The sequence below is a fragment of the Thunnus maccoyii genome, chromosome 7 (assembly GCF_910596095.1).
Source record: "Thunnus maccoyii chromosome 7, fThuMac1.1, whole genome shotgun sequence".
Taxonomy (NCBI): domain Eukaryota; kingdom Metazoa; phylum Chordata; class Actinopteri; order Scombriformes; family Scombridae; genus Thunnus; species Thunnus maccoyii.
The window spans coordinates 14,055,191-14,082,361 of NC_056539.1; the positions used below are offsets into that span (position 1 = coordinate 14,055,191).

Here is a 27,171-nt window from a genome sequence, read left to right on the forward strand (position 1 = left end):
GAGTTGAAACATGCAATATGCACGATATGGGCATTTATGATTGCAAAAACATAACTTAATTGCGTGAATTACGACCCAGACTTTGACATCGGCTCAATCAGTTGTGCAGCTGTATCGGCCTTAAGCTGCTCCACAAATCATCTGGGCCTGGATGTTGACGTTCTCCCTGCAGTATTTTCCGAAGCACTAGTCAGGTTTCCTGGTGAGGGTAATTAGGATCATAGGCATGGATCAGACTGGTGTGGTTTGAAGATATGATGAGCTGAGTCACTCGGTCTAATCAAGTCAAACAACTGTACCACATAAGCTGTGAAGATGCAATGTAGAACTGTGTGAATCTGCTGTAGTTCCGCACGAGAGAAAAAAGTCTTTTCTTCTTCATGCACACCTCTGGTTCCTGTAAGAGAGCTTAACAGTGATTGACAACTCGGTCGAGGTTGCCAGGCCAGTCAGATGTGGCGTGGGATTGTAGAGGGCGGGAGCAAGGAGGTTAACCCCTGGTGTCTAGGACAGCTGTGGAGTCGTTGGGCTGGCTGGCGGCTGCACGCAATAAATTCTCTCTAAAGAGGGTTTACTTTTGATTTTAATGGGCGCTGTAAATTTACGGCACCCCGGCCCTGCTGGTGAAAGAGAGAAAGAGGGGTTATTTTAAAAGGTTCTCTCTCGTCAGCTCTCCACTCTCTCCCCCTGTTTTCTCCTTCCTTCAGAAGAAAGCCAGTGGAGTCTTGCCATACCTTTTGTGGTCTGTTTTACCTGTAGTCAGCCCGTATGGAAAGTGTATGAAAATATCCTGAAAGAAATGAAAACGCTGCAAAAGAACATACATTTCTCCGACACTCAGCATAACGGCTTCATTGTATAATAAGGTCACGTTATATTTTTAAAGAGGAACACTGGCCATGCGTGCACAATTCTCCCCCTTCATGGCAAATTCCTCTTGAGCGCATAGCAGAGAAAACTCAGTTTGTGGATGCAGAAAGTAACAGCACCCTTCCTGTCTCTCTGTCTCTCTCTCTCCCCGCAGGTGCTGTTTGCTTTGAACCAGACACTCCTGCAGCATGAGGGTGTTCGAGCAGGCAGTCTGCAGGGCTCTTACACCACTGAGGACCTCATTACTCACTACAACTGTGGGGACCTCAGCTCCATCATCTTCAACCATGACACCTCACAGGTTTGTCCCAACTTTAGATTACGTATCTTGCAGAAATTTGGACTAAAACACCAAAATAAAAATACACTCATTGCCTATTCACCTTTTTGCCAGCTGAAACAGTGTGAACTTTATATGTCTGCAATCTGAGCAGCAAGTTAGCCTGTACAGCTTCATGCAACCTTCCTCATATCAGCTGATGTTAAAGGGGACATTTCATACACATTTACAGGTCTATATTTCTATTCTGGGGTTCTACTGGTGTATCCTTGCATGATTTACAGTTCAAAAACTCCTTAATTATCTCATACTGTCCCTTTATGCAGCCCCTGAGCTCAGCCTCTGTCTGATACCAGCTGTTTTAGCTCCTGTCTCTTTAAGGCCCCCTCCCGATGAGCCCACTCTGTTCTGACTGGTTAGTTTCCAGAAGCTGCCCCTCTGCAAAATTCCGGCGGCTCAGGAGGCTACATAAACAAACAGTAGTGTATATAATTTTTCTCATTCTTTAATCAAAATGTAAACTTCTCAAATATATCCGTACATGTTGAAGCCAAAATACGAAATATGCAAGTGGACAACGCAGACAATCCATGGAACAAACATAGCAACAAAGGTTATGGAATGGATGGCCATTTGTGGGCATGCTGATGTCAGTTTGATGATTGAACTGACATCAACAACAACTCTCCCAACGGAGCATTCAAAACATTGGATTATAGACATCCAACATTATAACAGTGCGGTATATAGAGCATGGTATGTACCCTTTAATGCAAACTGCTTCAGTTCTAAAAATGAGTCTCAGCTCAGCGTAATTGAAAACTTTGACCAAAAGTACAAAATGATCCTTATTATCTCCTAAATTTTCTCACTTACATAGCTCTACGTGGTAACAGTCAGTCTGCTGGAAAGGTCTTGCTACCTTGATGCTCCTAACAATCTGTTTCTTCAGATTTAGTAGCTGGAAATAAGATTTGTCACATATTCAGTTTGTTTTAGTCAGAAACCACAGAATCTATGCATCTTAGGTATCATGTAAAATTATACTTTCACATTTGTATTCAACCAACCAAGTGCAGAGTTTGTCTGCCACAGTGTAAATGTTTTTTTTCTGAGGCTTTTTCTCTCTGCCAAGAATTCAATTTTGGGACTGAAAGTGAATCCTTGTAATTTTGCTTTGTTTTCTTGGACAAAAGGATGCTCAAGTTTCTGATACAGTAAAACTCCAAAAACATCTATAATCTGTCAGATCTTTGATTTGAGTTGGCAACCCACTCATATGTGCTTCTCTGCCTTTACTTACTAGCGTCACCATCAATTCCACAAAACTGCACATCACCATCTTAATCCTTCTTAACCTCAAGTTAGTTGATAGACTGACACTTTAATAGCTCTGGACTCGACCGTAAATACACCATCTGCCCTCTAACTTTATGATTCCTAACATAGCCTCTGCTCCTTCAGTGATGGCCTCCTCTTCATTCTTTGCACACAACCCTGCTAGCTGTCAAAAGGCCTTTTGATGTAGTACACACACACACACAGACACCAAATGCAGAAGTTGTCACTCCATCTCCACCTTCAAATGCAGATTTACTCAAGCCCTCCTCATAAGTCAGTTGTATGTCACCCTCCCTTGTTGATGCTTAAGTCCCATTAAACCTAACATACCATGTAACCTCAACTCCCCGCTCAGCTGCAAAGATTCCACACCATTTACACCAGAGACACACAAAATGAGAGAATGTATGCACAATTTAATGTTCAGACTTCAGCACTGATACACATATCTCCCTTTTCTCTTTCTGTCACTCTCACTGTCTGTATCTTTTTCTCTCTGGGGGCCATAAAGAGCTTGTTAGCCACAGTTTCACCTGCAGTTGCTTCTACAGTCGTCTCCCGCACAAGCGTTTTAAATCATACCAGTTCACCGCTGCTCCTCGTGTCATAATAACATGTATTAACATTCCCCAGCACATGCTAGAGCAATCAGACGCCTGACCTGACTGGTGCCTGCTTCTGTAGCCTGGTGATCTATAGCAGGTTTGTGTGTGTGTGTGTGTGAGAGAGAGAAACTTTCAAGGCCGTAAAAGAGCAGGTGTTTTTTGATAGATAGGACTTAATCCAGAGGCCTCCAACACCCCTGATACTGTCCCAGCTCAATCTTCATCATATTAGAAAGAGGCCGATGATGGGCCCCAGAGCGCTGCACAGCAGAACAGTGCAGGACAGGGTAATGCATTTCAACACTCAACTGGTCCCACATCCATCAGGAAAGTCAAAGATAGATAGAGAGGACAGAAAAGAAAAAACATGGAAAGAAAAAAAAAGTTGAGGTAAAAAAAATTAGAAAAGAAACAAATTCAAAGGAAATTTAACTACAAACATGTTGGCATTGATAGATCTTGTTCTATGTCACAATGTCATACAGTGGGTTTATTTTGTGCTTTTTTGGTTTGATGTTGAGCAAAAGGAAAGGGAAGCATAAAAGAATAGAATAGAAGGACTTCAAAGAACCAAATCACATAGAGGAGAGTAGGTGGCTGTCAGGACAGACTGACTGAGCAAGTGAGTGCAGAGCAGGACCAGTAGTGAGGAAGGGAGAAAATATCTCGCTGTCACTCCACATTTCCTGTGCAGTTTGGGATAGAGAGGAGCTAATGGCCTTTCCTGTGATAACTTATCTGCATTTACCGCTACACTCCCACCTTGACCTCTCTCCGACCGAACACTTTCTGCTCTCGTCATGAAACACTCACGCTATCCTCACTCATCAGAGCAATGATGAAGCACTCCTTCTCCACCTCTCTCTCTCTCTTTGACTTATTTCCCCACGATAATCCAACTCTGCTTCATTTTACTTTTGAAGCATGAAGTCCTGTCACTCTGGATGACCCTGGGTCATACACCCTGAAAAAACACAGAGACTATACGAGGCTTCAGGCTACAGATAATTGTGTGAATGTGGTTTTCTTTGACCGCTTAGTTATGTACAAGCTAAGTGACTAAGATGTGTGAGTAATGCAATGTAGTGCACATGCCTTACAAACATTTGGATTTTATCAGCGCTTGAAATTAACGACCACCAAAAATGCCAAATGTGAGTAAAAATGAACTGTGGCAGGTAATATCCTTATTTTACTAGACAAATCAGAGTTCTTTCTGTCTCTCAGGTTTACTCAATGTGTTTGCACTGTAGTTCATGTATTCCACTGAAATGACATGCTAGAGATTTATTACATGTCTGGCCTTTATTTTTACTCATAAATATGATGAAATGGATGTAGTGACTCGTGCTCTGGTTTATTTCAATAAGAAGTATTTGGCTAATGGACATTCAGAATGGCTAATAATATTAAAGTTTAGAAGCTATTTTGGCTGGTTGTCCAAAAAATGTAGTCCAGATTATGATCATGGAATCAAAAAAGGAATTTGCGGACACTGCTTTATCTTTTTAAATTGAAGATCCATCCTAAAAGCAAAAAACCTCCACCTTAATGAAGCAGTGTGCCTTTACTATTTATGGGAAATATTCCTTTTCTTGTATATATTATTCCACATGACCGAGTGTTTGTGTGGCAGCATAACAAAATACAGCCGGACAGTAATTGAAGCTGCATGCCCTGGCAAAATGTCACCTTCTTCCACACTGGCATTAACACTGACATGTCAATTGTTTAAGGTACATCACTAAAGGAAATAAATATCCAATGTAGGTATGAATCAGAGCCTTTCAACTATTATGTGAAACAGACTGTAAGAACAAACTGTGGAAGGAGTGAGAGAAAATGTGTCCGATACATATTTTGGATGGATGCTGGAGAGTAACACCTTGTTCACATGTGGCTCAATAAATCCCCCCATGTATTCAGTATGTATTCAGACACACACACACACACGCACAGTGATTTATGCACAATTTGCAGCTGCTTTACTGATGTGTCAACTAGTAACTCAGTTTTAGACAGCTCTTGTATGTACTGTATGCATGTGTGTGTGTTCTTGTCACACTCAAATACAATACCAGATTAAACACATCTGCATATGTGGCTGAAACACACACACACGCACACACACACAGACTCACACACGCATAACACATAACCCAATAACCCAATAACCCAAATGTCTTTCCTTCTCTAATCCCTTCTTCTGTTCATTCTTTCCAACTAAAGTAACTTGGGAAGAAAATCAGAAGAGGAAACTTGTACCATTGCACAGCCCTCAGTGGATCAATCCACCCTTACATTCTTTGTGCATAATGCTGAGCTGTCAGCATGCAACTATGTGGTTTTAGGAAAAGGAAACATGGACATAATGGAAGAGATATGCTCAACAATATGTGATGGTGTTATTGGTTTATGCAAACCATTATGTGTGTATGCCAGAAACTGATTTACAGAAGGCATAGTGGGAATAAATAGAATGATGCATTGATATATAAATATGGGGATAAAAGAATTTTGCTTGCATCTGCAACTATAACTTCTACTTTGAAGATGGTGAAAAGGTTGCTCCTCTCCCTTTTCACTAGGCCTTGGTTCCCAACATTACTAGTGTTTTTTTTGTGTGTTAAATCTGTAATGTCAGTTCAATGTTTGTTAGTCTGTTAATGTATTATGTTACACAAATAACAGAATACAAGTTTCAGTTGAGTAGTTTGTGTTTCACAATGTTATGTTTTGTTGAAGGGCTTCAGTCCTGCTGTGATGTTTCTTTTATGAGAGCATTTTGTAGTGTTAGGGTAGATTGTCTGCTTAATCAGTGACAGTGGCAACAGGTGTGCATCATTAGGTGCACTAAGCAGTGAGTCACTAGGCATGTCAAGTCGAGGCAGGATATACACTCACAGAGCACGTTATTAGGAACACCTGTGCAATCTAATGCAATCCAACACAACAGCTCTGCCATAAATTCTGCTTTTACGAAGTTTATACAGTTTTTGTTGGCGTTGTCACAAATGTGATAATTCTACTTTATGTTTATTATTGAGGTCGTAGCGGTGTACTGGAGTGAATTATAATGAAAGTGTTCCTAATAGTTTGTCCACCTGATTAACATACATGAGGGGGGCTAAATATTAGGAAGTACAGAAATATTAAGTGTTTCTAATCAAGGGCTCAGTGAGTGTATAATTTGGTGCATTCATGACTGTGTGTATGTAACCGTGATGGTACATTCCAGTTCAGTGAGGCTGAGAAGGCAAAAGGCACTGGTCTATTGTTGGGGAGCGAAGCTGTGAGGCTGCAAAGTCTGTTTCATCTTTTGTTGTTGTTGTTGAATTTTTGCTGTTTCATTAATATTTTTGTTAATAAACATCACCTTTTTGCACATACTCCTGCCTGCCAATCTGCTTCCTCAACATCCCTTTTAAAGTTTTCCAGTGCCAAACAAGAGAATACAATGAAATTTTTAATACAATTCATATTACAATATAAAGAGGAAGTGCAATAAAAGTGCAATGGACCAAAGTGTTGAGCTGTGCTAGATGAAAGATCTCAATTATTAGGAATATCCACTACAAATCTGTAGTAATCTGGCCATTATTTTTATTTTTTTTTTTTTTAGATATCATGAATCATAGACAGATAAACTTCAATTTACACAAGACTGAAGTTCAAAATAGGAATGACAAAATGGGAAAAAAAACATTCTGTACCTCAACAGTACCAACAGTACCAAATTATGAAAAGATGTCATTATTACATTCAGCACACAGCATACCAAAGCACCAAGAAGAGGGAGCAGACCAGACAGATGTTCTCTAGTGTAATAGGATTTCACCTATCTCCATTAATTCGTAATTTATTACATATATATTATGAGAAAGAGCCAGAAAAAAATCAAATGTAATACCCTGAGAGGAAATGAAAGAGCTAAAGACAGAGAAAAAGGAGACAGTGTGTGTGTTAAGGTATGTTTCTGAGTTGGACAGCTCAGACCCCCTGATGCCAAACCCCCGCTACCCCACCGCAGACCCCGACTCATCCTCACAGATTAACAGCCTATTGAATTCACCGATGCAGCCAAGAGTGGAACAGAGCCAGCGTGGTCTGTCTCCGCCTGTCTGGCTCTTAATAAATCACACAGCAATTAAACACACATTCACACGCTCACACTTGTGAATATACAGTACGTGTACGAGCAAACAAGCCATTGCCTTTGAGCAGTGCACACACACACATATATATAGCTTACTGTATAAACACATCAGTGTTCATCACAGACACACACAGTATTGACTCTTCTCCCTCTCTCTCATCCATTCATTTATGCTTTCTCATTTAGAAACCAGCCTGTAGAGCTGAGCCTTGGATTGGTCTTTTTCTGTCAAGCTGTCATGTTAGAAACTCCCCTGGTTGCCAGGTCTCACACTCACATGGGCACACACATGTGCCAGGTTGTCACCAACACCCCATCCAGCCCTCTCTTTTCTGTCCCTCTCAGTTTTCGTTAACGTCCTTTCTTTCCTTTTGTGTTTGATGTATGCATGGTTTAAAGCATTCATGATTTTTTTTTACACTGCTGTGGATTTTTACCATAAAGATTTTCGACTTCTAATTTTCTCTAAATCTTTCTTTTTCTCTCAGCTGCCTCACTTCATCAACAGTTCTCTGCCAGCTCATGACCGCATGACGGCCCTGCAGATTGACAGCTACTTCCGCCAGGAGCTCATCTACAAACGCAATGAGCGAATGGCTCGTCGTGTGTCTGCCCTGCTGCAGAGAAATCCAAACCAGACGTACTTTTTTGCATTTGGTGCAGGTAAGGGGATCTCAGATACTTCAACAGGGATGTTTAGGATGAAGTATAAGTTCAGTTTCTAGTCCACGGACACTTTGAAAGGACACTTTGGCTGCAGGTCAAACAATGAGAGAATTGTCATATCAGCCAATGAAAATGAGATCTTTTCAAATACATCCTGATTGAAGCTGAGAGTGTGTGTTTGCGGTAATTGTGAAGTGAAAGAGAGATCAGGTTTGCTTTGGTCTGGAACAGCGGTTCTGTCAGCGCTAACGCGTGTTTATAGTGAACAATTTGCTCTCTTTTGTGTTTGAAAGCAAAACTGGAGAAAAAACAGGACAATAAGTGTACAATGGTTCCCAGATCTCTGGCATGAAAGACTGTGTGTCTATGCATACGTATGCACGCACACACACACACACACACACACACACACAGAAGTCTCCCACCTCAGAAATGAAGAAACCGTGTTTGTTTCAATTACCATTCCTGGCTAATGCTGCTAATGTTTCCTGAATGGTGTAGTGTGTCCTGAGGGACGTGTGTGTGTGTGTGTGTGTGTGTGTACGTGTGTGTGACATATACACACACATGCAAGTGTGTTTGCAAAAACAAGTGGTAGGTGGGTGTCTATGTGTCTGTTTATTGTACAACTGTGTGTCTGTGTTTATGCATCTGAAAATGGGTGGTACCGCCTCTAGGGTGTGTGTGTGTGTGTGTGTGTGTGTATGTGTGTGTGTGTGTGTGTGTGTGTGTGTGTGTGTGTGCTTGCAAGTGTGTGTGCTATAGTGTATGATTAATGCTGAATGCCTTGCTCCTTACTCCAAGCATTTTTTCTCCCTGCGCTCTTTGTGCTGTTTGGATAAGGCCACTGTTGCACCATCTTGCTGCTATGTGTGGATCTGTGCACGTGTGTGTGTGTGTGAGTGTATGTGTGCGTGTGTGTGTTGGGGAGGGGGTGCATGTGTGTAAAATAGAAGCACTGTAAGTTTGCATATGTACTTTGACTGTGGTGGAAGGATGTATTTGTGCCATTATACATCAAAAACTGGTATAAGTGTTTGCAGTGGAAAAAATAAGGGCTGATAATACATCCTTCTCCTGTTACACACTGTGTTTATGAAACAATGAAAGTCATGTGAACTTCGGAAAGCCAACAAACCCAGTCCAACTCCTTAGGCTAAAGAAAAAAAGCATTGAGGGTTTGGCGCGGAGATTTGCAAGAAAGTGAAAAAACAGCCATGTTTCCTATTTCAAGTTGTTAGAAATGTTAGTGATAGTGACATTATTGTATGCAACGTGTTCAAAACCTAAACTGATTATCCCTCACTGCTACCTGGACTATCTTCTGAACTTCATGCTTAAATATCTTTCATATATTCATTTGAAAAGGTTATGAAAATGTCGTCCTTAAATTAATTTGGACAATTAAGGTGAACCGTCAGGGGTTCTCTTGTTTAGGCTGATAAGACAGCTTCATTTTTTTAATAGACATTTGTTTTAATGCAGCTTCATATTTTCCAGGTTCTTTGCCCTTCAGTAAGGCAGCTGTGTATTAGCTTTCCTGTGTGTTCAACCAGGCCTGGACAGACTGGAGGTGAACATGTGTGTCGGGTCACCTACAGGCTGCAGTGTTGTGTGTGAGAGAACTGAAGTGTGAAGTGATGAGAACCATTACAGTTACCCTGCGCACACACATGCATACACTTGAGTTCATACCTGAGCATGCATACAGTACCTGTGCACATATAATAATAAATATATATACATATATATATATATATACATATATTTAATTTGTACTGCATTTTTCATATATATTCACGCACACACACACATAATATAAACATAGAAGTCTCAGTATAGACCTCGGGAAGGCAAAGCAGATACAAGTCAATAAGGGGCACATTCACATACATGAATGTGCAGGGCAAATTCACTCTGCATGTTCACTCAATTTTGCGCTCACAATCTGCATGTAATTAATGTCTGATTTGCTACAGCAGTGGCAGCTAATTATGCAACTAGTTACTGGGGCTGCCTTCTAGCTTCATTTAGAGAGAACTTTGAGGAAAAAAATGAAATCATGAACTAGTGATACTAAAAAAAGAATTACAGTGTGTTAAAGGTATTTCAAAACATTTACTAAGCATGCAATTAAACTATTGCTGAGATTATTACTAATTAGATAACAATGATTATGAAAGTAGTTTGTAAAATTAATGCAGTAAAGGTCAATAAACAAACTTCTAAGGAAAAAGACAATCATTGGAACTGACAACACAAAGAAAACATACTTATTTAAAACTTAAGTTACTTAATAAACTAATTCATTACAAATTTGTATATAATACAGGTTATTAACAACAACTTTCCCACCACAAACTTCTCCTAATACACCAGCAAGATGTGCAGATCGTCATCACAGTAACTGATACTAAATCCAGATGAATATTATTCTGTTACACATATCATGTCCAATACAATTTGTGTCTATCCTGCTTGAAATGCATACAAAAGAGAGATGTGTATCACTGATAGAAAGACAAACTGGGCCTCCAGGATGTTGTGCCTGTTTGATAAATGACACACATGTCTGACATGTTTAGGCAAAAAATGTAATAAATTAAGGTTAACAGAGTCTCTCCCATGCATGAATCACAAAGCATCCTTTTCTCATCTTATTTCTGTCTTAAGGATTTTGACTCATGTCTTTACAGTCCTGTAACTGTCCCTGCTGGTCCCAGTTTCTCATTGGCTGTAACCAGCCATGAAATTTTATCATCCAATGATGCCAGGATGTATTAAGTGACGGCCTGGACTCCCAGAAATCTGACTGTGCTCACGTTGCTCTGCAGTATTTTCAAAAGTAGCTCTGGAAGTGGTCTTACTTTGTGAGAGGAGCAATCTGACCACAAAACAAATTTTGAGTAATGAAGAAAAATAAAAAAGGGATGGGAGGTGTGAGGGTTAAGATTACCCAGACATATTTTAAAATAAAAACAGACTGGGGAGATGTATAATAGTCGTTCTCAGGCCAAATGTGGACTTACAATAATGTGATCACATAAAATCCAATCTTTATGGTCAGATCTCAAAAATCACATTAACATGACGTGTGTAGGCAGTGGGTTCACAGTACGTGGCTTATTCTTGTGGATTATTAAATGGAATAATGAAAATGTGGGATTTCAAATGCTGGGGATCCTGGCACGAGATCCACAATCTCTCTCTCTTGTATATGCAGTACAACAGATAAATATTAATGGCCCCTCTCACTGCCTTTGCCTTGGACACTTTACTTCCAACCTGAACCATGTCCAGAGTACAAAAAGAAAACAGGACTGTCGGGAAGGAGCTGGGGCAGCACTTAGGTCAAGGCCCTCTAGAGTTACCACTGTTGTAGTCCGATCCAGGAGTTTTTTTCACAGGATAATTAAACTATACAACGTGTGTATAAAGTGGTTCAGGCAGGAAATCCATCTCTACTCAGTTCAGCACCTTACTTCCCAGCCTCCCCCTTTCCTCTCACTGTACACCTACACCTTCCTGTAGCATAAGTACTTTTATGTGCAAAATGCATGCTTTTGTATTTGCTAAAGCAGTGATTTTTCTCTCTGCTCTTTTTCCTCCATCCTGCACACATCTCCATACATTGTAACAGACATTTTTTATTTCCTTCACTTTCACCAACAGGTTATTAATACAAATTATAGAGTAAAAAGAGCTCCAGCAGGCATAATTGAATTACCCCAGGCAGTATAAAAGAGACTGACTGAGCAGTATTACTCTCTCACTGGAGCTTGCTGTTGGGCCAAGATTTCATGATATCGATGGTCCACCATACAACACTTCAGTCAACTTGAGTTTCTCTCTAGCACATATTACAGTCATATTTCAGTCACTAATTGTTATGCAGTCGAGTTTACATTACGTTAAGCCACTAATCAGTATTTTACTGGCACTGTATGAGAGGGTCACGACTGAGCTGCAGTCATGAACCTTATCACTTAAGTCCACAGCTCCAAGCAGCATTTTTGCCTCATTTTCAGTAGCTCATTATTTTGGTTTATAGTGTTAAGGCCCACAAAGGTAATATATGGTCCAGTCTCACTGCTTGTATCCACACTCTCTTCCCTTACTCAAGCAGTAGCAAGCAGCTGTTTTCAGCAAAAAAGGAGCCCTGAATAGCCCCCTGTACACTACTAGCCTAGCACAAAAAAAAGAAAAGAAGAAAGACAAAGTCCGTGACTAGCTTGTGAAGAAGTTAGCAGCTAAAGACAGATATTTAAAGACAGGAGTTGGTGGAAGCTAACCAGAGCTAAAAGAAGACTGAAAATTGGGCTTTTGTTGACATTTGTTAGGTCACCAGCAACACAACTTTAGCTTTAGCTTTGGCATGCTAGCTACACAAACGTTATAACGTGATAATATGTTCGGGCTGTGTTTCTGTGAGCTTGTTTTTGTTTACACCCAAGGAGCCAAAAAAGGGAAAAGATTAAAGCAGTTAAAGGGAACATATCTTGCTTTTTGTGATTTTCTGTTATTTTTATACTGTTAACAGTGTTTCTCCTATAATAGTGCAGCAATGAGAACCCCCACCAGGCCAAAAAATAATTTTTTAAATGCCAAAAATAACAGCAAATATCCATTCATTTGGAAATCAATAGTGTTTGGGAGCCTCTGAACAGCGCTGTTTCGAAACATGAGTTAACGTCTGTGTCATTGCCCGCAAAACTCCTGGTAGCGTAACTCCTTTTAAGGAATAAGGCAGTGCATAAGCGAGTGGTTAAGCAAGAGGGCGAGCATCAGATGGGGAATGCGAGTGCAGCAGAGGAAAAGGTTAGCAGTAAGTTGTCAATCTGGCAGTAAATGTACAGTACAGACTACAGTGTGTCAGTTAATAAATGCTGCAGCTTGTCAAGACCAAGAAAAGTCATGTCAGTTGTTTCCCCAACTGCTGGAAAAGTGAAGGGGGTTAGCTCCGAAGTTAGAAACAATGGGTTAGCCTAACCTGACGAAGCTAAACAGAGAAATAGAGTGAGAAATGTGTGGCTGCTAATCACCCCTGCCCCGCCAGGCCAAACCATTCAACATAGGGGAAACACTGTGTTAATGTATGTGAATGTATGTAAAGATGCTCCCTACAAGTCAAAACCCCAGGCTTCAACCTGCTCTGAACGTCTCGTTTGCAATGTTAATTCTACTTCCTCCTCGTGATGACGTCAGATTGTTCATGCATGCCCACAAATGGCTGTCTGTTCTGTAGCCTTTGTTGATGAAGTTGTAGGATGTTCGCATTGTCCATTCGCATATTTGGGATCAGATTCGGGCTTGAACATGTACAGATTTATAAGAAGTTTCCATTTCAAATAAAGATTGAGAAAAAGAAGTGGAATTGTGCCTGATAATGACCCCTTTAAATGAATAGTTAAACATTTTGGGAAATATATCTTAGCCTATTCACTTTCTTCCCGAGAGTTAGATAAGAAGAGATAACCACTCGTTATTTTTACGATAAATATGAAGCTATGGCTAGGAGCCAGTTAGCTTAGGTTAGCATAAAGATTGGAAACATGCAAAATCTCAAACTATTTCTTTAACTTGAAGTGAGCAACACTGTTGAAAGAATAGTCATCAGAAATTTAAATTCAGCTTTTCTGTCTTCGCTCTCCATCTCCTCAGAGTCTCTCATCCTATTCCTTTACGCCGCTGTGACCACTGCTGTTCACTATTACTATCAGTATTATGTAATGGAGACCAATCATAGGCACCCACTGTAGCATGACGTAGCGCTCTTTGTAAGGCCAAGTGAATGCATCACAGTTTCCCCTTGGACAGAATGACACAGCAACACCAGATGATAGCAGTAAAGGGAAAGCATACTCGTAGACTCGTCACATTGGACACTTGTTGCTATTTTAAACAGACACAAGTCTAAATACACTTTTTTTCTCTCACGCATTCAGCAAAATATGCAATTATACACAAACAAAAACAAAAACATACACTATAATTTTTACACATAACACAAGCACACACAGATTTATCATAAAGAGTTGTGCTGGGGTAGGCAGCGTCTCATTGGAGCTCTGTGGTGTGCCTCAGCAGGTTTTCATTTGCCAGCTCTCTGGCTGCCGCTGCCTTGCCTTATTGAAAACATCCCATGGAATTTCCTGACGCTGCCACGGCCTAGACACCACTTCACTCACATACACGTGTGTCTGTGTATGCTTGCGACACGAGTCATATGATCCACAGAGATATCCATCACCAAAAAGAGTTTACTGTCAAAAATACACATGTAGTATTGTTTTAAGTTTGAGTCACTTTGGATCTGTTTGCAGAAAGTCGATTTTTGTGCGTAAATTCTGCTGTGCAGGCCTATAGCACATTGTGCGGGCAGAGGGGGACCATGTGTTTTGTAGTCGCTTGTGGTGTTGTGGTGTTGAAGTGATGACTGAGGGAGAAAGCCTGTCTGGCGTGCATGTCATTTTGTCTGTGTGGCTCTTCCTCTCTGCATATCTGCTTTTTTCAGCCCTTTTCCTCTGCCTGTCTGTCTATCTGTCTGTCTCTGCTGGCACTCCGGTCTGTCTTTAGCTCTAACTTCATATTTCTACCTGTCTTGCCTGCCACTCTGTCTTAAGCTGCTATCTTTCTGGCTCTTTCTATCTGTCCCCTCCATCTGCCACTGTCTCGCCTTTATTAAACTGACGCCATCCCTTGGTGATGTCTAGCTCTGTCTCTTCTGCCTCATGCTGTCTTCCCCTCCGCATAGTGCAGGAACATTTTATGAAGTGACGGAGACGCCATATATGTGCGTCATGTGTGCACTTTGTGATTCCTCAGCTCGGCAGAGAAGACACATGGAGGGAGATAGAGTGAGATATAGAGATCGAGAGATATTATTAGTGTTCCTACTGACAGCTTAGACTTAGCAGGCTTTTAAATGTATTTTTAACGGGAGTGTGGTTTGGACCAGAAGCCAATGTTGTTTAGTGCAGGGTGATAGTGCATGTGAGTCACTGTTCAGTGTGTAGTGCTTTGGTCCAATACATGGATACTTCTGTCCACTAGGGAGGAAATGTCCCTCCAAACAGTATTACAAGCACAAGTCCATCACTTTCCTAACATAACATAAACCTAATTATTTTCTAATTACCACTTATGTTCAAAAACTCAAGCTTTTTAGGAATTAACAATTCCCAATTTGTGGACTGTTTATTGTAATCTGTGCATCCAGTTCAACATGGCTGTCACTGGTTCTAGTAGTCCGACAAAATACATAAAAGATAAAATGTGCACTTCATGACTGCTCTTACAGAAGGAATATTTAGTTTCATTAAATGACAAAAAAGAACATTCACTTTACTGTGTATTTATTAGCTAATTTAACAAATTAAATGTTAAAAAAAGGCTTGCAAGGATATTTGTTACTAATTACAGTAAAATTATATTTAAATAAACCCAAATTGTTACTGCTCCATATTAGCTAAGTTGACTTGGGATGTTAACACATAACTTTTTTTCATAAACACACGGATGCTTTTTTGCACCCATGTAAGGTTACATCGTCTTGTCAATGTTCAGGAATGTACGTTTGCGTGAAAACGTCTTATGGTAACTGTTAGCTACACTGGTTGAATTCTTAGCTCTGATTAAATCAGTACAGCTCATTAGCGTGTTCAAAGATTACACACTTCATTAGCAACTGAAAGAACATCTCATAGCCTATTTAGTGCCAATAAGCTTAATGCTACATTTCATAAACACATGGATGCTTCGGTGTAGCTTGCTTTGATCTTTTGAGCATGTAAATTGGCCTACATGCACACACCAGAAACTATGTAGATCTCAGAATACAAGAATACAATGGTTCACTTCTTGGGACTCATACTACTGCTGGTTTTCATACTAGGTAGTTAATTGCATTCACCTGGTGCCCCAGGTGTAAATCAAATCATGATTAGATGGGAAGAATGAAAACCAGCCAGCCTCGTCCTGAGAAAGAACTGCTGTAAGACATTGGTACGAGCCAAGGAAGCACACTCAATAAAACACACTTATACATTTACATTTACACACAAACCTGCACATACAGGCTACATACATACTCACATACCAGCACACTTACTTGTATCTCTATGCTCATGCCTGCTGGGCAGCTGTGTAGTGTATGCCAACATCACACACACACACACACACACACACTCCACACTGACAAATGCACAAAAATATGCACTTCTTTTAAAACACATGAATAAGATGACAGGCACATACTGTAAGCTTTTGTAATGAACGGAAATGTGTGAATGTTTTGTACCTGCTCACATGAAAAATAAATATGCTTCCCTCTTAACTGGAACTGCAAGTTTAACTGAAGGGTGGAGGAGAGGAAATGAACCAACGGTGCAAGAATGAGATGACAGAGATAAAGACCGCCATGAGACAGAGTTCTGTAAGGATATCATATCACATTCTATCATATATACGTATGTGTGTGTTTGTGTCCAGAAGAAAGAAGTCCCTCTACTAGTTGACCGGCTGCTCCCTTTACTCCTCATGTCCCAGCAGGGAGAGACACTAAAGACCACAGCTGACAGAGACAAAAACAAACAATTTCCACTAAATGTTGTTAGCTCCACTGTAGTCTCAGCTCATCTCTCATCCTCTCTTTTTCTTTCACTTTCTTTACTTTCTCTCTGCCCACTCAGAGAGTGTTAGACTGCAGCAGCAAGCTCACACAGTCTAAATATTTAAACATGGGGAATTACTTTAAAGCTTCTAACACTGAACGGCTGATCCCTCCCTCCAGCCTTTTCTGACATGGACTGGTGTCAGGCCCGCTGCATGCAGCGAGCGGCCTTTGGATGTGATCCCCGAACTCCCTTGATCTTTGTATTTGACCGGAACGTCAACCAGAACTTGGACGTGGACACCCCCAATCAACAGCTGTCACTCATAACACCTCAGCGTGGTGCGGAGAGACAGACAGACGTCGTGCTGCATGCATAGGAAGTGAAATCATTATGGAGATGAGGAATGAGTGAGAGAAGTTGGGGGAAGCCAGGGGAAAGACTCCAGATTCCCATTATTCCCCTTCTACAAACCCAGAGCTGAGCCGAGAGGTGGAATTTACCATCCTGCCTCTTTAGATTTACACGTCAAGTGAAAGCTGCGCTCTGTTTTCAAGGCAGTGGTTCAACTATTTCTGAAGCGCCGTGGGTAGTTGTTGCTCCGGCTCCACTCTGTTAATCCAAAGGCTGCTGTGTGATTTATAGAGGGATCCCAGTACCGTAAAACTGTAAATGGAAATGCACAGCAAGGCGTGGGGATGCTGGGCTTATTAAAATCTTTGTTGCATTACTCATATGTTGTTCAAGAAAAAAGAAGGGCAGTGTTACGCAGGTTAAGTCCAAAGAGAGACTTGTGCTCCTGTGTCATAGATACACACACACACACACACACACACACACAGAGGTAGGCAAATACATATTAATGTAAGCTCACCGTTGCGAGCAGACAACAATCGCTGGCACACACTGAAGGGAAAACTTGAATAAATGTGTAGAGAAACATAACAAATGCAGATGCTTCCATAGAAAGCACAGAGGGCCCCTAAATGGTTTTTCAGTCACCGGTTTATGGGAGATTTTGGATTGATGTGTTAGGCAGCGCCCACATCATTAAAACTTCCCTCCGGTCTTCACTCGTGAAGATTTGTGATGCTGTTTTGATGGTTCAAGGTTGTCCAACACCTTACAGAGACATTTATGTTAGTTTTTCCTTTAATTTGTCATCCGCCTGACACCTACACACTTATTCACACACAAACAGATGCAAATGAGAGGAATTTTCCCCCATCATCACTGGAACACATTTCCAAACAAATCCAGAGAGGAACACACCCTTGTCAACTACAAAGTAGTGCGGGTAGTTTTTTAATCCCCCCTCCCCTCCTCCTCCCCATTCATTGGGTTGCTCTCTCCACCGTATCCTCTCACTTTCTTTCTGCTTTCCCTCATCTCTTCACCTCCCTTTCATCTGTTGTTCAAATGGCTGGGAGGCAACAGCTTGTGTTTGTTTGGACCATAATGTAGCAACAGTACCCAGCATGCATTCTGGGAGGGTGGAGAGAGTGCGCAATCCATCTCGCCCTCATGATCCTGTTCTACATCTTTTTCCTTTTTCTTCTTCTCTTTCTTCACATACATTTTCTCCCTCGGCCCACTCATCTATTTGCAACCTCCTCCTTCTTTACTTTCTCTTCCTATTTTACTGCTTGTGCTCTGATTGCAATTTTTATGTGAGGTGGTTTGCTTGCAAGCCATTTTTTTAAACCACTAGTGCATACCAGTTGATCCATTGTTTACACAGCATAATTGCAAACACATTTGTTTGCGCAAAAACTGAAAAATAACATAAATCTGATCATGTGTGTTCTCTTTATTTTTGGATCAATGTCCCATGCCTCACCGCTCACTGTTGCTCTCTATTTCTTTTTCTCGTCTCTCTTAACCGGCTCCTCTTTGTTGCTTTGAAGGTTTTCGAGAGGGATGTAGAAAGGAAAAGATGGAGAGATTGTGATGGAGCGAGGGAACAAGGACTGGGCAGATAGAAAGAGAAGTGGGTGTGAGAAAAGAGGTGCTGACATGGCTGGAGTCTGGAGAGACATGCTGCCACACCTCTCTCTCTCTCTCTCTTCAACACACACTCAAACTTGCATGGAGAGGAAAGGGCGGAAAAATTGACAGACAAAAAGACAAACAAACTGACAGCAGAGGAAAGAGCTGCAGTGACAGCCAGACAACCATAGATGCTTTAAGGAGACATGATTAAGTCTGGAAAGCCAGACAGATAAAGAGATAGGCCTGAGACAAGAGGTGGCTACAGTAAACACAGAGAGTGAAGTGGAGTACATTAAGTTGCTACTGTAAGTGGAAATTGGGATGGAAAGGTTATTAAACAGGGGAGTAACTGGGTCATTAACTCTGCTCTCAGGAGCCACAGGAGGGGGAACACCCTGTAAGGTAGTGACACACTGCAAAAAGTCCTGGTTGCTCAAAACTGAATTTACTTTTTTAAGCAAAGGAAATATTGAAGGCATATCTGCTTTATTAGAGTGATGACAGCAGACTGGCGAGACAAAAAAAACAGAGAGTAGGTGATATGTGAAAGTGGTTGTAAATGGTTTGAACCCACATTACCACAAGTTGCGTTTCTTCTGTACATAGCCTGAGCCACTCAACTTAACTTAATAGCCCTAAAGCGGTGCAGTTACAAGAGAATATGACACTTTACAGATTATTTCTGAGATCCAGTCATCACGGAGGTGTAATGCACTTCCCAAAAATCACTTGGCAAATTAAACACTGTGACGTAAATGATGATGAAGAGTCTGACAGTTGAGTCTGTGGCGTGTTCACACTGGAAAAGATAAAGTATACTCAAAAAAAAAGTCTGTATGTAAACATTTCTTTCAATTTAAACACTCATCACTTCCTGTGTGCCAGAGAACTTTGCTCAGGAAATACTCATGAAAGTGTTTCTGGAGAATCACAACACAGGCATTTATTTGTATACCTTTTACTACTGTAAGTAATTTGTAAGAATTTTACACATGGCCACAGCATTTTTTACAGTGTGCTACCGGTGCATTCAGCCTACGAGCTCTACGTGCAGCAGGGGAGCAATTAGGAGTCAGCTGACCTCTCATTACGTCTTGGCTAATGGAACTGTTGTTGGGCCAGCTCTCTGCTGCAGAAGCGCCACATTGTTTACTGTCTGGATACTCCACAAACAAACACACTATCCCAGCCCCGACAACACAGTCATCTCTACGGAGAGAGCTATTATCTCTGTGTCTAGTCGCTCACACACACACACACACACACACACAGGGAAGAACCACAAACACACACAGAAACAAATGATACACATGCCACTGTTGTCAGATGAAAAGATTGTGAATAAACTTAAGAACCCAGAAAAACATTTTTGTTTGTTTGACAAATTGTGCCAGCTCATGGGGAACCTTGCAATCCCTCAATTTAAGTTCAAACATGGAAGTTAGCAACTTTTGAAGAGGGTTTGTGTGTCTGTTTGTGTGTGTGTGTGTGTGTGTGTGTGTGTGTGTGTGTGTGAGTGTGTGTGTGTGTGTGTGGGAGGGGCACATGTGCATAAGTGCATGTTTGTCTGTTTATTCGTGTCCATTCGTTTGGTCTTGTTTTGCAGACAAAAGTGTTTGTATCGTTTGTGTATACAGTAGGATGTTTAACAAGTGGGTGCATGTTTATTGGATGTTGTTTACAGGATCCTGAAAACAACAAACGAAGGAACAATTAGCAGAATGAACGTTTAAAGAATGTCAGATTTAGAACAGGTGTGTCTTAGACATGAAAACATGATGTCATCCGCCGGCTGTGAAGAGAAACAATCTCATCACACAAACAACCACACACACACACACACACACACACACACACATGCTGCCTTGTTTCTGTGTGCGTTATGGATAACAGCAGGGCAAAGGAAATCTAGTCAGCACATCAAACAGTCAGCTTAACCTCAAACCGGGTGGACACTCAGGAGGTGTTCTTCTTGTGTCCCTGGCCCTCAGAAATTAATGAAATAGCTTCTTGACACACATATTAGAGTGGTTGAATCTGTCAGCATGCAGTCATTGAACGAGCTGACTTCGGCCCCACTGTTTGGTGAGAAGAAAGGGATGAAAACTTAAGTATTATAAACTACTACTAACTGTATATGATATATAAGTTACATAAATTAACTGTAGAGTACATATTTTGCAGTTTCTCCATAAGCATGGCATCATCCACTGGCCAAATATGGAGGCATTTTCAGCAATATGCTGATGTTTAGCAGATATGTTTACTATGTTCAACATCTTAGTTTAGCATGTTAGCATGCTAACATTTGACAATTAGTGCTAAACACAAAGTAGGACACAGCTGAGGCTGATGAGAATGTCATTTTTGCAGATATTTGGTCATAAAGCCAAAATAATTGGATAAATTAAAAACCTGATGATGGCGTTAAATGAAAATTAAACTCAACCTGAGGGGAACATGAATGCCTGCTTTCATGGCAATCTATCCAACACTTTTTGAGATATTTTACCTAACTTAAGTTATGAGATCACCAACGTCATTAGGGTTCATCCTCTGGGAATCATGAATGTATGTACAATATTTGCAGTCCGTGCAATAGCTGTTGAAATATTTCAGTTTAAACCAAAGTGGTGGACTGACTGTCTACTGTTGTGCCATTTCTTCATTTATTAGTTATTTTCCTATTAAAGTGATCTAATCTGAACTCTGCTTTCTATAGGTACATTTTTATTGCAATGTCAGGATCACTGTGTTTGGTTTCTTTTGTTTTCTAAAGTTTCAGTTTATGTAACTAAAAAAAAGATCTTTAAAAAGTTCTTAAAGAAACAAGGATGAGAAATATGTCCTAACTTCTACCCTTGTGAGGATATTTAGTCTGCATAAGTGTAGCAAAACAAGAACACACACACAAATACATACACCCACCTTCACCCAGACAAAAGCTCACACTCTCCCCTCTGTGTAATCCCATCTGATCTCGCCGACACTCTGTTGTTAGAAGCCTCCACTCACTCCACAGCCTATCCCAGCGCTGCCTTTGAACTCGGCTGCCAAGAAAGTGTAACACCGCGTGCCTCTTTCTTTGACTTTCAGGAATGATCAGGAACATTATAATGATAAAATTGGCAGGGGGTGAGGAGCCGAGTGGGAGCAGAGGGCCCTGATAAAAAAGGCGAGTAAGAGGCTTGAATATTGTCAACGTGTTGTTAATAAGCCGCAGGAGAGAGCTGAGGTGTGTGAGTGTATGAATTCCTGTGTGTGCAAATTTTTGTATGCAGGTTTATGTGTGAGCGCAAATATGAATTCTTCTGTTAGGGTGTGTGTGTGTGTGTGTGTGTAGTGGGGGTGATGTCAGGCTACTTTACAGCTTATTGCTGGGTTGAGTGACGCGCAGGATTATCGGCTGATGGGAGAAATAAAAAAAACACTCTTTCATCAGCGCAGGGCTGGGGCCCACATGTTTGATGTCAGACTGAAGGAATCATATACAAGGTGAAGGAAAGAGGGAGAGGAGTGGAGGGGAGGCAAGAGGTTGAGTGCTGACAATACAGGGTCATTAGGGAGCAACAAGTGCATAGGCCCAGAAGATGAAGAATGATCTTGCATTTGAATAGCCTCTGTTATCCTCCACAATCCTGTCTCTTGCTTCTGCCTATAGCAGAGCTGTTACTGCCACAATCTAACAAGGTATATCAACACCTCTTTGGTGGCGAGGTCCACTGACTGGGTATAACACTTAAAAATATTCTTTGAAGCTAGCCAAGTAAGAATAAGAATATGTATCATGTTGTGAACCCTATCACCAAACAAAAATGACACTTCCATCCCTACAGCTCCACCGTCAGCATTGCAACCAATAGTAGAGCTTTAGTGCACTGAAAAACACTGGGGAGTATTAAGTTTCTGTTTATAGCATCAAAATATTTTCATGAAACACAATCCAGGTTGTTGTTTTAGAAAGACAAAAATGAACTCTCGTATCCTTTAAATCTGTCCTGACCTTTATTATTGTGTCCATTGTTAGGTCACTTCCTGGGGAACCGCAGTGTGCTGGACATCCTCAGGCAGGAAGGCTACGAGATCGTCCACACTCCCTCTGATCACCAGGAGCCTGTCACAGAGTGAGTAAGCAGAGAGAGATGACAAAGAATTACAAAGAAACAAACACACAATCTGTTGCTGAAAAACAGACAAAAGTATGTGATTGCTTGGGTTACTAAAAAGAAATCTGATCTCTCATTTGACATTATGTAATCTGACAAGGTTGATGATGATGATGGTGGAACATACATATTATTTCATTTTGGAGGCAAAATAATTCTAATGCAATCAAATTATGGGCATTATATTGGTGAAAGATTACACTTTGAAAAACAAACTTGAGAGCCCTCTAACCTGACAAGATGACGAATGAAAAAAGACAAGGTACTAGCATTGCCCTGATGAAGTTATGGTAATATGAACTGTGAAACAGAGCATTGGTGCACTAGTTTTTGGCAAGCATGCAGATACATGTGGATGTAGATCACAGAGCCCATCAAACAGAGAAAGAGAATATCTGTCTACCCCCCACAACTTAACGAGTCCACATCTGTCTTATTCTCTCTAGAGTCGAGGCATTTAACCTCAGTAGATTTACTGAAGTGCAACGCAGATACAGTCCAAATTGTGCTCTGTAACAAATAAAGCTCTGCTATACAGAAATCCTTTGATACCTCATCAACTCCCTCACCTTCCTCCCCTGCTCCCTCCGTTCCTTCCTCCGTCTCCTCCCTCTCCTCCCCTGCCTGCCAAAGGCGAGCTGCCAAAGGTGAGCGGTGGTTCTGCCTGTTCTCAACAGCCACTGGTACCACGGTCAAAACAAACACACACATACAGACGTGTATGCAGGGTGAGCGGAGTGATGCACTGTGCCAAGGAGCAGGGGGAGCAAGATTGTACTGTACACACACTCAAACTCACACACCTCACACAGAGGCTTGGCTTCTGTCCTGCAGCATTTCTTCACAAAAAAAACCTTCCACAATCCCTCTAAATATCTCAGTGTGTGTGTGTGTGTGTGCACGCCCCCACTCCCTGGCACAGAGCAGTTCCCCTCTCACCTAGGGGGTTGATCCATGGGCCTGTAAAATGGTAACAACAGCCACTTGAATCACGGTGAAAATGGAAAAACAAGGCACCAGGAATCTCTTTAAAAACAGTAAAAACATCCCCAACCATCCATCTAGTCGGGGCTTTTACAAACTTCTCACTGTAAATTACAGCTGTAAATGTAGCCTCCCTATCACCCTCCACCCTGTTTGCAGAGTTGTGGGCTTCAGCCAGTGGTTCTGGTTTAAAAGCTGACAAGTGGACTGACTTGCTGTGGTCACAAAACACTTGCGTGTGCCGCACACATTCACAACCACATGACCACACACTTGCAGGCGTGCATGCACGCAGACACCTCTAACTTTGTGACGCAAAGGTGACTTAACAGGCGAGGAAAAACACAGCAAGATGGCTGGGTGAGAGGAGTTTATGAAAGTTATTCGAAGCGATTGGCAAGAAGTCTTAAAGAGTGATTATATGACTGACAGACGGCGCAGACGAGAGCTGGGTTTGGCTCCACAGTTGCTTGACCGCAGGCCTGGAGCTATCATCACCCTGACCAAGCCTTCAAATCCTGGATGGGGATGGTTTCAAGCCTGTAAAAGTAGAAGTGCAGACCATCACATTTATTATGACCTGAGAGACAAAACTAATTATGAAGGAGCAGCTCTAGTGGAAATCCTGACATGATTTAGATCCTATGCCCTTGTGGATACAGTGCAAATATTAATATTACTCATCAGCATGTAATATAGCATCACAGTTCCCTGTTATTCCTGTTACTTTATTAATTTTTTACTTTCTAGTTGTTACAGTGTCGATGTATGCAGATGGTTCCCTAAGGATCGTTTTGATGTACCACCTTGAAACACATACTCGCACGCAAGTCATATTGAAAGGAAAAGAACAAGGGTCGAGAAAGTATGAGTAATGGATGGAAGAAAGAGGAGCATGGCAAAAGTTTTCGAGGAGAGGCCGGTGATTCTGGGTGGTCCGCTTTGAGCAGATGTCAGTTTTGATGCAAAAGTGCGGCCACAAGAGTTACAACTTCCTGTAATGTTGCCTGTTGGGTATTTCTGCCACTCAGTACATCGTTTATAGGGCAAGGCATCCTTCATGGTGTTCATGTCCTTGAGTGAAATATGGTGTTAAGTGGAAAGAAATAGACTGGTCAGAAACCACAAACAATAACATTTACTTGTAGCCACTTTGAAATCTTAGAAAAGGGAAACAGGCCAACTTCAATTATGATCAGCTGAGAAACACTAAAATGCTGATTTTACATGTATAAGTCAAAGGTTTCACCATTACCTTTGAATATACCAAAGATGAGTATGAACTGACAACCTCTCTATCTCGCCTGTTCCGTGCTTCAGGAGTAAACCAGATGAAGAGCCTGCAGTACGATCCAGCGAGGAGAGCGATGACATGAGCACGGCATCTCCCACCAGCTGGCTGACCAGTCCAACAGATATGGAGCTGGAAGACCCAGAAGACATCCCTGGCCTCGGAGAGGAGGTGTTGCCTCACATGCTGCTCCCCGACAGCCTGAGCCAGCTGGAGGAGTTTGGACGACACAAACGGCCTCGCAAAGTTCACCGGGGCCATGCGAGACCCCGCCTCTTCAGTGATCTGTGGGTTCGCATCGGAGATGGGTGAGATATCCATTATAATCAGTTAACTATACTGATATTCAGCTCTATAAAATAAGTTGAGGTATAACTGGAGTGATATTCATGTCAATAAAGATGTTAATATAAATACCTGATGAAGAAAAAAAATCATCCTACAGGTCATCATGGGTCATTACAGAGTGACGCAAAGACCTTATTTTGATACTACTGCAGACTTTGTATTGACCTTTAGTAAACTGATGTTTACTGAAATACCTCTGCAGTGACACAGACAGTTTCATATGTCTGAAAATAGTTTAATACCCAACAGAGCCCAAGGTGGCATCTTGTCAGAAGACAAAGAAAACCAGTGAATATTCAGATTTTACAAGCTGGAGCTACTTAGTTTGGGTATTTTTGCTTAAAAATGATATAAACAATGAATTTCTTATAAAATTATTGCCATAGATTGTCAATTTTGTTGATCAACTGATCATAAAGTGTGTGTGAATCTCTGTAGTTGCGGGCTAAACCCTGATTTATTGTGTCCCTCTTTCTCCAGCACCACCCCACCACCTAATGTGAGGATAATCAATGGTTATGTGACAGTGTCGCCTCCACTGACCAGCCAAAAGCAGCACAGAAGAATGGACATCCATGCCACGGAAAAACCCCCGAGTCCAACTTCCTCCACTCCATCTAATCCCAGCTCAGCCCAGCCAGCTTTAGTCCACAGCACACTCACACTGTCATGTATTTTAGCCTGGCTGTTATCACACATGCTGTTCACCTCCTGACCACAAGACAGCATTATCACACAGACAGACACTCAGACACTACAGCCTCCATGGTCCATACCAGAGCAGTGGAATGTACCCGATAAACAAGGAATGACCACCAGCACATGCAGACAAGAGACCGGAGGAATATTTTAGTCAGGACACGACGTCCTGAGTAACTGCTGGAAGACTCAGCTCCTGCTGAAATGCCAAGCCTTTCAAGTCTCAAGAAGTGTGGAATAAGCTCTCAGCCATGACACAAGCAATGAATGGACTGTGTTAGACTCCCAAAGGGTGGAGTCTTCAAACCTCATGAAAGTATTTCGACAGAATAACAGACATAATAGCACAATGAAGACCTGTAATTTTAAGGAGTTTGTGTGGTGGAGTCTTCAACCCAGTAAAAACTGTAATACTGTATAGAAAAATAAGGTTGACATTAATAATGAGAATAGAAAATACTAATAACATCTATAACATCTATAACTCTGCGATAAATGAGTATGAATGCATACAGTCAAACAGTACTGTGTAGGAGGTGGAGCACTCAGTTGCCCTTTTTGTAAATTGTGCATTTTGTTCATAAAGAAATATTGTATATTTATTATTTCTGGAAGAAAAGAGTATATTTTCTTGCTTTTGAAGAAAAATGAAAAAATAAACTTTGAAAACCTCGTGTGTACTAAGATTTTTTTCTTCCCAAAGGATATATCATTTGGACTGGAGCGTCAAGGCCAAATCATGGAAGCAAAATGGATTCAAATAAATCTGTAGCAGTCTCAAGAGAAAGACAGCAAATGGGAAAGACAGATGAGCCCTGCCTGTTTGTGAAATTAGAGATGTTTTTAGTTTAATATTGATAGCGTATGTAACATATTGAGAGATTACAGAGCATAAAAGTTTCCATGCTTTGCTTCTTAAAAGTATGCTAACATTTTTGTTAATGTTTAAAAAGCAAGAGCAAAATTGAATGTAAGCTAAATGTCTGTATACAGTATGTATCCAAATATACTGAAAACATGAAAAAATTGCACAACAGATGATCTCATTCTGCCATCTGCTGGCTAAATTTAAGAAAACAGTTTGGGTTAGAAATTGAAACCCCTCGACATGTGCCTTTAACTGTACTATTGTTGCATTAGACAGATCCAAGAGAGGACTGT

At 41.2% G+C, this 27,171-nt stretch overlaps 1 protein-coding gene across 1 annotated transcript in view; it reads left to right on the forward strand.

Annotated features, from left to right (window-relative positions):
• The window catches only part of trabd2b (TraB domain containing 2B), a 70,950-nt gene extending 44,326 nt beyond the window's left edge, over positions 1 to 26,624 (forward strand). The window contains exons 3-7 of the mRNA XM_042417523.1: positions 1,025 to 1,171; positions 7,741 to 7,915; positions 22,550 to 22,646; positions 24,993 to 25,271; positions 25,792 to 26,624. Of these exons, the coding sequence (XP_042273457.1) occupies positions 1,025 to 1,171; positions 7,741 to 7,915; positions 22,550 to 22,646; positions 24,993 to 25,271; positions 25,792 to 26,026 (933 nt within the window). The 3' untranslated portion in view covers positions 26,027 to 26,624. The remainder of the gene's footprint in view (positions 1 to 1,024; positions 1,172 to 7,740; positions 7,916 to 22,549; positions 22,647 to 24,992; positions 25,272 to 25,791) is intronic.
• The last annotated feature ends 547 nt before the right edge of the window (positions 26,625 to 27,171 follow it).